The following is a 12,643-nucleotide window of genomic DNA, read 5'->3' as shown; positions in this document are numbered from 1 at the left end:
CCTGCTCCAGAGAGAATTCTGCGATGTGACTCGTCTTAATCTGCACCCAATATGTACTCGGATGCAGTAATCCCCAAGACCAAACAACAGAACGTGCAGAAATGTTTCTCACATTTTGATCTGCTTTAGATATAGTGTGTAAAAAAAAAAAATCATATTTGTAAATCGTGGATAAACCTTGAGTACGGATTTCCTCATTTATATCAATTACTTTTCGAACCATGAATGTCTGGTTACGGAGATAACGGCATTAAATTGAACTACTACAGCCTTGCAGAGGTCTCAAACAATCACAACAATAGCAAAAGTGATGAAATCAAAGGCAAGCCTTGTGGTGGGATGTAAGATGGGACGTCATGGAGGGTGTTGAACTAGTCTGTACAAAAGGCCAATCGTCTTATGCCATCGGGTACTTTTTTTCCCTCTTCCTGTGACAGAAATCGTAGCAATTTAAATTCTACCATAGAACTGGATTGTAAATCTGATGCTGAAAAAGCATTTAAATTGATTTTTATGTATAGAAGTAGTGTTGGGAGATGTGTGATCGCCTGCCATTTGGATGTTCAGGACTTTCAATTCACCCTGCTTTTCTTCCTCCATTATATATGCATGGGATAAAACATTATGGACTCACTCGCCACTCAATCGTACAGACTTGGAACAATATATCATGAGAAAATGAGTTACTTTAAATGTATATGCATTGGGCCAAAGGGCATAGTAAGCGATGGATGTGCATGTACAGGGTGGGCTGCTGTACAATACGCTGTGCTACTGGTGGGTGTGAGGCCTCGTGTGGGCATCAGTGTGTGAGGTGGAGCTGTTGGGCTGTAGCTCACCAGCTGCCTCTGTTTGGGTGGCAGTGCCGGGGGTGGGAGAGGCTCGTGAACAGAGTCATTGCTGCTATACGAGTCGTTGAAGCTGTAGACTTCCTGGAAGCGCTTGTTGCGTTGCTCGTAGATGCTCTCGCTCTGAGGTGTCTGGTAGAAGAGTGAGGGCTGGGGCTCCGAGTAGTCCTCCACAAACTGCATGTACTTCAGTACTGTGGGGGAGAGATGTGTGCACACACAAAAGAACAAAACAAATCATGAGAAAACGTTAGCAGATGACAATGACAGTGTCCTTCTGAGAATCTCAAACCGTATAACAGGGTTTTTTAATCTACATGTCAAACGTTGGTTTAAAACTGAGAACTTCTCTCTATCCCGTAAATTCTAAAATTGGAAATTGAAAGTCGAATGAAGAAGGTTCATTAAGTGAATTCAAACCAGCTCCACTTAAAAACAAGAAAAGCATATTTTGGGGGAAATGAGGGTAGTCCCCGACCCCCCAAAACATCTTGGTCGACCGAGATGCGTCCTGTTCTTTCGACCAATAGATTGGTCAAAATGTTGAAACTTATTTTTCCATACACAGACAATCAAACCCTATGTGTTTGAATAAAATCTACTACATATGCATAGAGCTTGTCTGATGCTTTAAGCACACTGTTTTATTAAATAATTAAGACACAAAAAAAATTCCCAAGAAAGACCATGTTGGTCACACTGTGTTAAAAAAAATTACAGCAAGGGCCTGTGTGACTGGCGCATGTTGTCTCACTCACCTGCCTACTGAAAAGGCACCACAGCACAGCAAGTGTTTATTGCGCTGTCCATGCTGAAGCTGCAACATCATGTCAGCCATTTAGTTTACTTGTTTCTGACTGGAAAGTTCTGTTACCGAAATCCCTTAATGTGTTTAGGAAAAACTTTCCCTATTCCCTCAACCCTTGCTCTCTTTATATGTGACCAATAGGGCCTGACCTATAGCCTATCATAATCACATCAATAAATTGGTTCTAACAAATTTTGAACACAGTAACACCTGACAGCAAAATGGATGCGGAGGAAGTGAAAAAGAAACTTGAAATGGGCGAATGTTTACTGGTTGCTCAGGAGGGAAAGGGAAGTCAGATCAGTGGAAGACATTTGACTTAGTTGTGGAAACTACCGGAGATCCAGAAAAATGAGGGTATAGGAGCGAGAGCTCCGGCATTATACGTGCGACAAACAGGTGCTGTTCGATTACAATATCATTTTTCTGCCTGTTTGGAACAGTGTAAACAACACTAATTTAAAGTAATAGACTTTAACAAAAATATGTTTGTAAAGCCTTTATTACAGCAGACAAATCTGTGAAATTGCTTTATCCGACATTTTGCCGTTGCATGCGGCTCGGTGCTAACGGAATCAGTAGGCTATTAACTTCTCTAGGGTAGGGGGCAGCATTCGGAATTTTGGATGAAAAGCATGCCCAAAGTAAACTGCCTGCTACTCGGGCCCAGAAGATATGATATGCATATAACTGGTAGATTTGGATAGAAAACACTATAAAGTTTCCAAAACTGTTAAACTAGTGTCTGAGTATAACAGAACTGTTTGTTTATTTGTTTTTTTGAATTGTACCCCTTTTTCTCCCCAATTTCGTGGTATCCAATTGTTTAGTAGCTACTATCTTGTCTCATCGCTACAACTCCCGTACGGGCTCGGGAGAGACGAAGGTTGAAAGTCATGCATCCCCGAAACACAACCCAACCAAGCCGCACTGCTTCTTAACACAGCGCGCATCCAACCCAGCCGCACCAATGTGTCGGAGGAAACACCGTGCACCTGGCAACCTTGGTTAGCATGCACTGCGCCTGGCCCGCCACAGGAGTCGCTGGTGCGTGATGAGTCAAGGATATCCCTACCGGCCAAGCCCTCCCTAACCCGGACGACGCTGGGCCAATTGTGCGTCGCCCCACAGACCTCCCGGTTGCGACAGGAGTATAACAGAACTGATTTGGCAGGCGAAAACCGGAGAAAAATCCATTCAGGAAGTAGTTTTTTTTGTTGGTTTTGTAGTTTTCTATTCAATGCCATTACAGTATCCATTGACTTAGGACTCAAATTGCAGTTCCTATGCCTTCCACTAGATGTCAACAGTCTTTAGAAATGGTTACAGACTTGTATTCAGAAAAATTAGGGAGTAAGAGTCGGAATGAGTGGACCCTGCCGTTTCACAGAGCTTTTTCATCCGTGCGACCGAGAGAGTGCCTTTCTCGTTTACCTTTTATATTGACAACGTTATTGTCCGGTTGAAATGTTATCGATTATTTAGGCTAAAAACAACCTGAGGATTGATTATAAACATCGTTTGACATGTTTCTTTGAACTTTACGGATACAATTTGGATTTTTTTGTCTGCCTGTTTTGACTGCGTTTGAGCCGGTGGATTACTGAATAAAACACGCAAACAGGTTTTTTGGGATATAAAGAGACTATCGAACAAAATAAATATTTATTGAGTAAATTAATGTCTTCTGAGTGCAATCATATGAAGATCATCAAAGATAAGGGATTCATTTTATCTCTATTTCTATTTCTATTTCATTTTATCTCTATCTCTACTCTTCTACTTGGCTGGTTACTGTTTGTAATGATTTGTCTGCTGGGCTGTGTTCTCAAATAATCGTAAGTTATGCTTTCGCCGTAAAGAATTTAAAAAAATCTGACACTGTGGTTGGATTCACAAGAAGTTAATCTTTAAACCTATGTAAAAATATGTTTGGTTTTCTGAATTTTTATAATGAGTATTTCTGTATTTGAATTTGGCACTCTGCAATCTCACTGGATGTTGGCCAGGTGGGACGCTAGCGCCCCACATACCCTAGAGAGGTTAAACACTCAAACAGGCAACAGAAGCAAGATCTGCCGTATTTCTGTAGATATACAGTGCCTTTCGGAAAGTATACAGCCCTTTACTTTTTCCAGTTTGTTATGTTACAGCCTTTTCTAAAATGGGTTAAATACAACAACAAAAAACCCTCGGCAATCTACACGCAATACCTCATAATGACAAAACGAAAACATCTCTAAAAAACAGAAATACCAAATTTACATAAGCATCCTGTTCATATTGATCATCCTCGAGATAATCTACAAAAATCATCTCTGCAGCACTCCATCAAACAGGCCTTTATGGTAGAGTGGCCAGACAGAAGCCACTCCTCAGTAAAAGGCACATGACAGCCTGCTTGGAGTTTGCCAAAAGGCACCCAGAGACTCTCAGACCATGAGAAATAATATTCTCTGGTCTGATGAAACCAAGATTGAACTATTTGGCCTGAATGCCAAGCATAACATTTGGAAGAAACCTGGCACCATCCCTACGATAAAGCATGGTGGCAGAATCATGCTGTGGGGATATTTTTCAGTGGCAGGGACTGGGAAACCAGTCAGGATCGAGGCAAAGATGAACAGAGCAAAGTACAGCGAGATCCTTGGTGAAAACCTGCTCCAGAGCGCTCTCAGACCAGGAGAAACAATATTCTCTGGTCTGAATGAACTCTTTGGCCTGAGTGGCAAGTGTCACTTCTGGAGGTAACCTGGCACCATCCCTACGGTGAAGCATTGTGGTGGTGGCAGCATCATGCTGTGGGGATGTTTTTCAGCGGCAGGGACTAGTCCAGATCGAGGGAAAGATGAACAGAGCAAAGTACAGAGAGATCCTTGGTGAAAACTTGCTCCAGAGCGCTCAGGACCTCAGACTGGGGCGAAGGTTCACCTTCCAACAGGACAACAACCCTAAGCACACAGCCAAGACAATGCAGGAGTGGCTTCGGGACAAGTCTCTGAATGTCCTTGAGTGGCCCAGCCAGAGCCCAGACATCTCTGGAGAAACCTGAAAATAGCTGTGCAGCAACACTCCCCATCCAACCTGACAGATCTTGAGAGAATCTGCAGAGAAGAATGGGAAACACCCCCCAAATACAGAGGTGCTATACCGAATCGATGCTGCAATCACTGCAAAAGGTGCTTCAAAAAAGTACTGCGTAAAGGCTCTGAATAGTTATGTACATTTCAGATTTCAGATTTTTTTGAATAAATTAGCAACAATTTCTAAAAACCTGTTTTTGCTTTGTCATTACATTACAGGGTAATGTCTGTAAATAGATGAGGGAAAAAAACAAATTTAATCAATTTTAGAATACGGCTGTAACGTAACAGTCGACTAAATGGGGTTAGCCCTAGCAGAAACCCTGACCATTTAGTTATTAGAATAGTGCTCAGCTGTTGCAAATCTAAATAAACAGGGGAGGCACAAGTGCAGCACAATCATGCTGGTCCTGGCTGTAAGCTCTTTATAGTGATGCTCCATATGGGGAATGGGCTGATTATCATAATGGCCACCCCTCAACACCTCCGCTGAGAGGGTCAATCAGCACATGCTCATTTTCTGCACGGCCGGGAGAGTCCACTCCTCTACTCACCCACACAATCCATCAACAAATGTATTATTCCATGTGAGCTCAAAGGGTTGACATCGGTGATTCCCTCCAGGCCTGCGCACGCACACGCACACACACACACACACACACACACACACACACACACACACACACACACACACACACACACACACGGCAGGAGTCTCAGATGTGGACTCATCCACACACATGCACAGAGCCCGAGGGCCAGCCTGCAGCAAAAACATGAAGAACATAGAACTCCCAACTGATCTCCATTCAGCAACATGTCCTGTCCAACATGGCTGACCCATTGTGATGGTCTAGCTAGCAGCAGCAGCATGTCCTGTCCAACATGGCTGACCCATTGTGATGGTCTAGCTAGCAGCAGCAGCAACAACATGTCCTGTCCAACATTGCTGACCCATTGTGATGGTCTAGCTAGCAGCAGCAGCATGTCCTGTCCAATATGGCTGACCCATTATGATGGTCTAGCTAGCAGCAGCAGCATGTCCTGTCCAACATGGCTGACCCATTATGATGGTCTAGCTAGCAGCAACATGTCCTGTCCAACATGGCTGACCCATTATGATGGTCTAGCTAGCAGCAACATGTCCTGTCCAACATGGCTGACCCATTGTGATGGTCTCGCTAGCAGCAGCAGCATATCCTGTCCAACATGGCTGACCCATTATAATGGTCTAGCTAGCAGCAGACAGAGGGTTGAGAGCAAGGTGGAACAACCAAATCCTACTGGAACATAAGTATGGCAGAAATGCCAGGGATTACCAACATGTATCAGACAGACACACCAGGCAAATAAGGTCCCTAGTCTGAACCCAGCCACACCTTATATGTTACAGAGAGAGAGAAAAAAATATATACATGTTGTTTAATACTATGGTTTTATCATTCCATTACAGCAGGAGGCACACGTGTATTTCAGACATAACTAAGGGACCCAGTCCGGTGTATTTGGGGCTACACCCTGGGTTTCTTAACTCTGGTATCAGCAGAGTGTGTGTAATACTTGCTATGTCCTCTCTCCCTCCCCTTGGCGTCAGATACTCACTGTGGCGGCTCTTCTTCTCGGGGAGTGGGGGTGGACTCTGGGGGACGTCTGCCGTCTCGCTGGCACAGAACTCAGACACAAACCCATCGCCGGAGTGGCACAGGGTCATGGGCGAGACGCCAGGCGTGAACAGGGGGAAGGGGGGCACAGGCGGCATGTCCTCCTCCATGAGGTTGTCATACTGGGACGGGTGACGCTCGAAGGAGACACGCCAGGAGGAGCCCGAGTAGGAGCCGTCGGAGATGCCCGAGCTGGCCCCGCTGCGGCGCTTCTTTTCTGGCAGGGCGGGGGGCGGCAATGCCGGAGTCATGCGGGAGTAGAGGGGGGACGTGGAGGAGCCCTGGAGGGACGGCTGGGGGGAGGGGTAGGCAGGGGTGAAGTGGGGTTGGGCCAGTGGTGGGCCGGGGCCAGGGCACGGGGAAAGGGAGGAGGACTCGTTGTGGGATTCGGGCAGGGGGCTGAGGCACCCCCCCACCGGCAGGGGAGGCATCTGTTCCAGGCTGGACAGGTCCTGGTGCAGGAAGTCGTAGTCCGGGTCGTAGTGGTCTGTGGTGTCTGTGGTGGGAGAGAAAAGACAGGGAGGGACAGGCGAGTCACTGTATAGAGCACTGAAAACAAACCTCACTGTCACTTCGGCATAAAAAGCACATTTCTCTACAAACCCCACTCTAAACAACAAAAACACAACTAAGACATTGGCGAAAACCAATTTCATTGGAGGGAGAGTTAGGATTTCACGAAAGGTTTTGAGGTGCGAGCACCGTGTGTGAAATTGATCCGTGGCACATGTCAGTTGATCACAATGGAGAAGGCACACCACGGCTCGCTTCTCCTTCGTCTGAGAAAAGTGGCACCAGATGACTTGGTGCAACGTTGGTATCCCCAACCCTCACTGCTTGTCCCTGGTTCCACAATGTGACAGCCATGGTTTTACAGCTTAAGACTTTGAGGCTGCGCCTCAGTAGCGTCACCTCTCATCGTCTCTGGACGGCTAAAACTAGGCACATTCTCAGCGGCCATCCACCATATTGCTTTCCCCTCTGCTATCCTATGTTTTCAGACCAGTGCAGATGAAGGAGAGGAGGCAGTTTAAAGACTATTGAGATGCAGCCTCTGTGTCTGGTCTCTTTGCTCACAGGATGGTAGTCACAGGTAGTGAGCCTCGCTCTGTGCTGCTGGAGGCGGCAGGAACAGGAAGCCCCCTGCCTGCATGTGTCTATTTGGTTCACGCATCTGCAGCAGCTTGTTTCCACTGTCGTAGTGGTCTGTGAGCCACATTACGACAACCTGTGGTGACCCTGTGGCGACCGAGGTAAACACACACCGTATCAAAAAGAGACAGGCCTCTCATGCTGGGCTCATGGTGGCTCCTCTCTAACCATCTGTGAAGTGTGTTTGTTGTTTCGTGTGTCTGTGTATGTGTTTCATGTGTGTGTGTGTGTGTGTCAGACTCTCACCCAGAGTCTCACAGCTGGTGTTGCGTGAGCACTGTCCACTGTCCACTGTCCAGGATAGCTGCTCGTCCGACTTGCTCAGCTTGCCCATGCTGTTGCAGGGCGACAGGCGCGGCGACTCCCCTCCGTACCAATGGCTGCCCCCTGAGAAGCGCCGCTGCAACGCGTCCACCTCGTACTCCTGTCAACCAGAGCGGGACCAGACCAGTTATTAGCCACGGCCTTGTCAAGACGTTTGTCAGAGCATTTGGTGAAAAGACACAATGGCACAAAATAAGTTAACAGTGCAACAAAGCTACTCTACCTGCTTGTGGAGGCCGGTGCCCATGGGAAGACCGGAGCCACTGGTGGCGTGGCTCATGGGGGCCACCACTGCCACCCGAGTGGGGGAGGGCGCCGACTGGCGCTTCTTTGGAGGGAGAGCTGGAGGACTAGAGGGGGAGGAGAAGGGGGCATCATTTCAATATGAGGCAGTGTGCAACGTTCCCACTGTCCAGTATCCAATAGCCAAGCATGCAGCTCGAGCCACAGTACAATGACTGATCCACTTCTTCTGTGTGTATGTACTGCATGTATGGTGAAGGGAGGTGGGGAAAAGACTGCACTGGAGTGGAGGGGGGGTTGAGAGACAGGAGGACAATAGCTGACACACTCCGAGAGCCTTCTGTAGTAGCAGCACAATGGAAAAGTGTGTCGTGCATGTGTCACTGCCTGGCTGCTTTCCCCCCTCCGCAAACAGATAGCGGTGGGGAGAGCAGCAGCTACTGAACTGTTTCCACACCGCAGTGTACACAGATGGCCCAATGACAAGAGGGCATGTGGAGAATGCAGGCAGGCAGCTGTGGTGGTGAGGAGGTGGAAAAGGAGGAGGATATCCTATCTGCCAGTAAGGCAAGGGTCAATGACAGCCCCCAGGAAAGAGGACAAAAATAAATTATGTCACAAAAAAATAAAATCTGCAGTGTGGCGCTGCGTAAGACACAGAGACTGGTGCAGAGCACCTTCTGCTGGCAAGGTGAAGTTCAGAGAATTAGTGTTTGTATGATCGGAGCACAAGGAAAAGCAGAGAGCCTTTTGTATTTAGGGAAAGGGGGATACCTAGTCAGTTATTCAACAAAGCATTCAACTGAAATGTGTCTCCCGCATTTAACCCAACCCCAAATGTATAAGCGTCTGGATGTGCTGCTGTGTGTGGTAGGCTCTAGAATCTAATGTGGTCCCTTTCCATCCGTTGTCGTGTCTCTCTGGCTGTGAGCTCACCAGCCTCTGCCGAGCCCAGTTTCTCAGAAAATAAATTTGCCTCAGAGACAGGGCTGCACAAGCGGAAGTTTAATTTCTGACACCTCTCTTCACTACACGCTTCAAAGACCATAAAGCCTTCTAAAGAATTAAGACTATTTATAGCCCAGTTACCCAGCTACCACTCTTGCCTTCTTGTAAAGACATGAGCGACAAGCACGTTGGCCTGTAATCAAAGCGCATCCAACGTTATGAGCGGTAAACAGTGCCTTCAGAAAGTATTCACACCCCTTGACTTTTTCCACATTTTGTTGTGTTACAGCCTGAATTTAAAATGTATTACATAGAAGGTTTTTTGTCACTGGTCTACACACAATAGCCTATCATGTAAAAGTGGAATTATGTTTTTAGATTTTTTTTACAAATAAAAAATGAAAATCTGAAATATCTTGAGTCAATAAGTATTCAACCCCTTTGTTATGTCAAACCTAAATTACTTCAGGATTAAAAATGTGCCTTACAAGTCACATAATAACTTGTGTGGACTAACTGTGTGATATAATGCTGTTTAATATGATTTCTTTCTGAATACGCCACATATGTATCCCCCCCACACACAATTATCTGGAAAGTCCCTCAGTCAAACAGATTCAACCACAAAAACCAGGGTTGTTTTCAGATGCCTCACAAATTAGGGCTTAATGGATGACAAAAAAAAGAAGCAGACATTAAATATCCTTTTGAGCATGGTAAAGTTATTATTTACACTTTTGGATGGTGTATCAATAGACCCAGTCATTACAAAGATACAGGTGTCCTTCCTAATTCAGTTGCTAGAGAAGAAGGAAACCACTCAGGGATTTCACCATGAGGCCAATGGTGACTTTAAAACAGTTATAAAGTTTAATGGCTGTGATAGGCGAAAACTGAGGATGGATCAACAACATTGTAGTTACTCCACAACACTAACCTAAACGACAGAGTGAAAAGAAGAAAGCCTGTCCAGAATAAATATATTCCAACACATGCAACCTGCTTGCAATAAGGAACTAAAGTAATACTGGACAAGCATTATGTTTGGGCCAAATCCAGCACATCACTGAATACCACTCTTAATATTTTCAAACATGGCGGTGGCTGCATCATGTTATGGATATGCTTGTCATCGGCAAGAACTAGGGAGTTTTTTAGGATAAAAATAAAAGGCATAGAGCTAAGCACATGCTAGGTCCTGAAGGAAAACCTGGTTCAGTCTGCTTTCCAACAGACACTGGGAGACAAAATCCAACTTTCAGCAGGACAATAACCTAAAACACAAGGCAAATTATAGACTGGAGTTACTTATTAAGATGACACTGAATGTTCCCTGACTGACCTAGTTACAATTAACTTAAATCGGCTTGAACATTTTTATTTAACTAGGCAAGTCAGTTAAGAACAAATTCTTATTTACAATGACGGCCTACCCCGGCCAACGACACCGGGCCAAATTGTGCGCCGACCTATGGGACTCCCAATCATGGCCGGATGTGATATAGCCTGGATTCAAACAAGGGACTGTATTGACGCGTCTTGCACTGAGAAGCAGTGCCTTAGACCGCTGCTCCACTCAGGAGCCCATTTATGGCAAGACTAGAAAATGACTGTCTAACAATGATCAACAACCAACTACACAGAGCTTGAAGAATAAAAAAAAATAAAAAAATGGGCAAATATGGTACAATCAAAGTTTGCGAATCCCTAAGAGCATTGCTCTCCAACACTGTTCCTGGAGAACTTCCCTGTCCTGTTGGTTTTCACTCCAACCTAATCTAGCACACCTGACTAATAATTAGCTGATTGATAAGCTGAACCAGGTTAGTTACAACTGTGGTTGGAGTGAAAACCTACAGGAAGTTAGCTCTCCAGGAACAGGGTTGGAGAGCCCGGTCTTAGAGACTTACCCAAAAAAGACTCACAGCTGTAATTGCTGCCTAAAGGGAATCCAACATGACTCCGGGGGTTGAATACTTATCTAAATATAATAGTGTTTTATTTTACATGAAAAAAAGTTCGCATTTTTCTTCATATTTGACAGAGTATTTTGTGTAGATCGTTGACCAAAAATAACAAACCCACTTTGTAACACAACAACATTTGGAAAAAGCCAAGGGGTGTGAATACTTCCTGAAGGCACTGAACATTCTTTTGTGATGTTGGCGGAGGCTACAAGAGAGCTGTGTGCTCAGCTCTCTACAGGCCTAACGAGTATACAGATGGAGACCTGAGTCAGTGTCTAAACAGTGAATTGTGACGTGGCTAGAACTCTGCATTCACTTCAGTTCAGACTTGACTCGGACTTGTGCTGTGACATCAAATGTTCTGAGAGTTATCAATGACTGAACGAAAAGGTAGTTATTATCACAAACTGCTCTTAGGAAGGGTTAAACCCCCCCCCCCCCCCCCCCAACACAAATTCCCTTGGTGGCAAAGGTCTGGATGAATAGTAATTTATCGGCGTAGTAACGACACCCACCTCACGACCCGTGTAACCTCATGCTGATGCACCACCCAATTTCAAAATTGCACCTTATGCATTCTATTACAACTTTCAAGAGTAAGTTCTAAGGCCAACGGAGTTCATAAAAATACAAAATAAAGGGCTTTCAACTTACTCACCCCACCGACCCAGGCGCACCCCACAGTTTGGGATCCACTGAACAACTGTTTGTTAGAGCTATGAAAGGGACACCATCTCTATGAAATGAGCTCTTACTTGTGTTCAGCAATCTTTACGCCAGGGAGAGGGGGTTTCGGAGGGGCCACCTCCTCTGCTTCCTCCTCGGTGGGTTCAGTCAAGACTTCCGTAGATTGGGTTGTGGCTGAACTCTTGTCCAGACTCTCCTTCTCTTTGGCAGGTGGCTCTGCAGCGCTGTGGGTATACGAGTTGTATACAGGTGTTGTTTCCATTATGTACAATTTCCTCACGGTGTAAGACGTGTTCAGTACGGGTTAGTGGAGGAGTGTGATTGATATCCTCTGTGGCTCACTCACCTCTCAGTCAGGGCGGCCGGTGGCACTGGTTTGACAGGAGACGTAGGGGAGGGATGCTCCTGTTTCTCGATGGTCAGTTTCACCAGCTCCTGTGGACAATCACCGTGTGCAGTTATTAAATGTGAGCCAACTTCAACCCCTTTCAACATCTCTTCCCCAAAGAGTAACAAGTACTCGACTAGCTACCGTTTCCCCAAAAAACACAACACGCATTAATTGTTACAAATCATTTGTGACGTCGCATATTTCATGTTCGTTAGTTCTTTTTGGTATGCCAACTTTACCTTAACACCGTCGAGCACTGCCTTGATCACAGTGGTGACAGTAACAATGGTTTCTTTATCTTCCAGGTTGACCCCCTCCAGCATAACTTGGTCAGACCAGCGAATGAGATTGCCCAGACTCTGGTACACACGGTTAAGACAAGATGACACCGCTGAACTGGGAACAACCAAGAGGAAAGATTAGGCTAACAGACGGTTGAAGGTTTCTTACGATTGCAACCCTACAAAACAAATAAAATCGTCAACCTTAAATGACATTTGGCTGCCCCTCGTCTCATGTCAACTGAAGCCT

At 45.7% G+C, this 12,643-nt stretch overlaps 1 protein-coding gene across 8 annotated transcripts in view; it reads right to left on the bottom strand.

The window, feature by feature from the left end:
• Positions 1 to 12,643, bottom strand: part of LOC139389277 (rap guanine nucleotide exchange factor 1-like) — a 48,033-nt gene that overhangs the window by 16,531 nt on the left and 18,859 nt on the right. For all 8 annotated transcript variants that reach the window (XR_011629396.1, XM_071135854.1, XM_071135856.1 and 5 more), the window contains exons 4-10: positions 12,352 to 12,508; positions 12,068 to 12,156; positions 11,790 to 11,945; positions 8,100 to 8,226; positions 7,799 to 7,976; positions 6,342 to 6,896; positions 840 to 1,042 (exon numbers count right to left, since the gene is read on the bottom strand). Coding sequence is in view for 7 of the 8 variants with exons in the window: in XM_071135854.1 (XP_070991955.1) it covers positions 840 to 1,042; positions 6,342 to 6,896; positions 7,799 to 7,976; positions 8,100 to 8,226; positions 11,790 to 11,945; positions 12,068 to 12,156; positions 12,352 to 12,508 (1,465 nt within the window). In the remaining variant the exon portion in view is untranslated. The remainder of the gene's footprint in view (positions 1 to 839; positions 1,043 to 6,341; positions 6,897 to 7,798; positions 7,977 to 8,099; positions 8,227 to 11,789; positions 11,946 to 12,067; positions 12,157 to 12,351; positions 12,509 to 12,643) is intronic.

This window comes from Oncorhynchus clarkii, chromosome 30 (genome assembly GCF_045791955.1).
Source record: "Oncorhynchus clarkii lewisi isolate Uvic-CL-2024 chromosome 30, UVic_Ocla_1.0, whole genome shotgun sequence".
Taxonomy (NCBI): Eukaryota; Metazoa; Chordata; class Actinopteri; order Salmoniformes; family Salmonidae; genus Oncorhynchus; species Oncorhynchus clarkii.
This window is presented reverse-complemented; position numbering and strand designations above follow the sequence as displayed.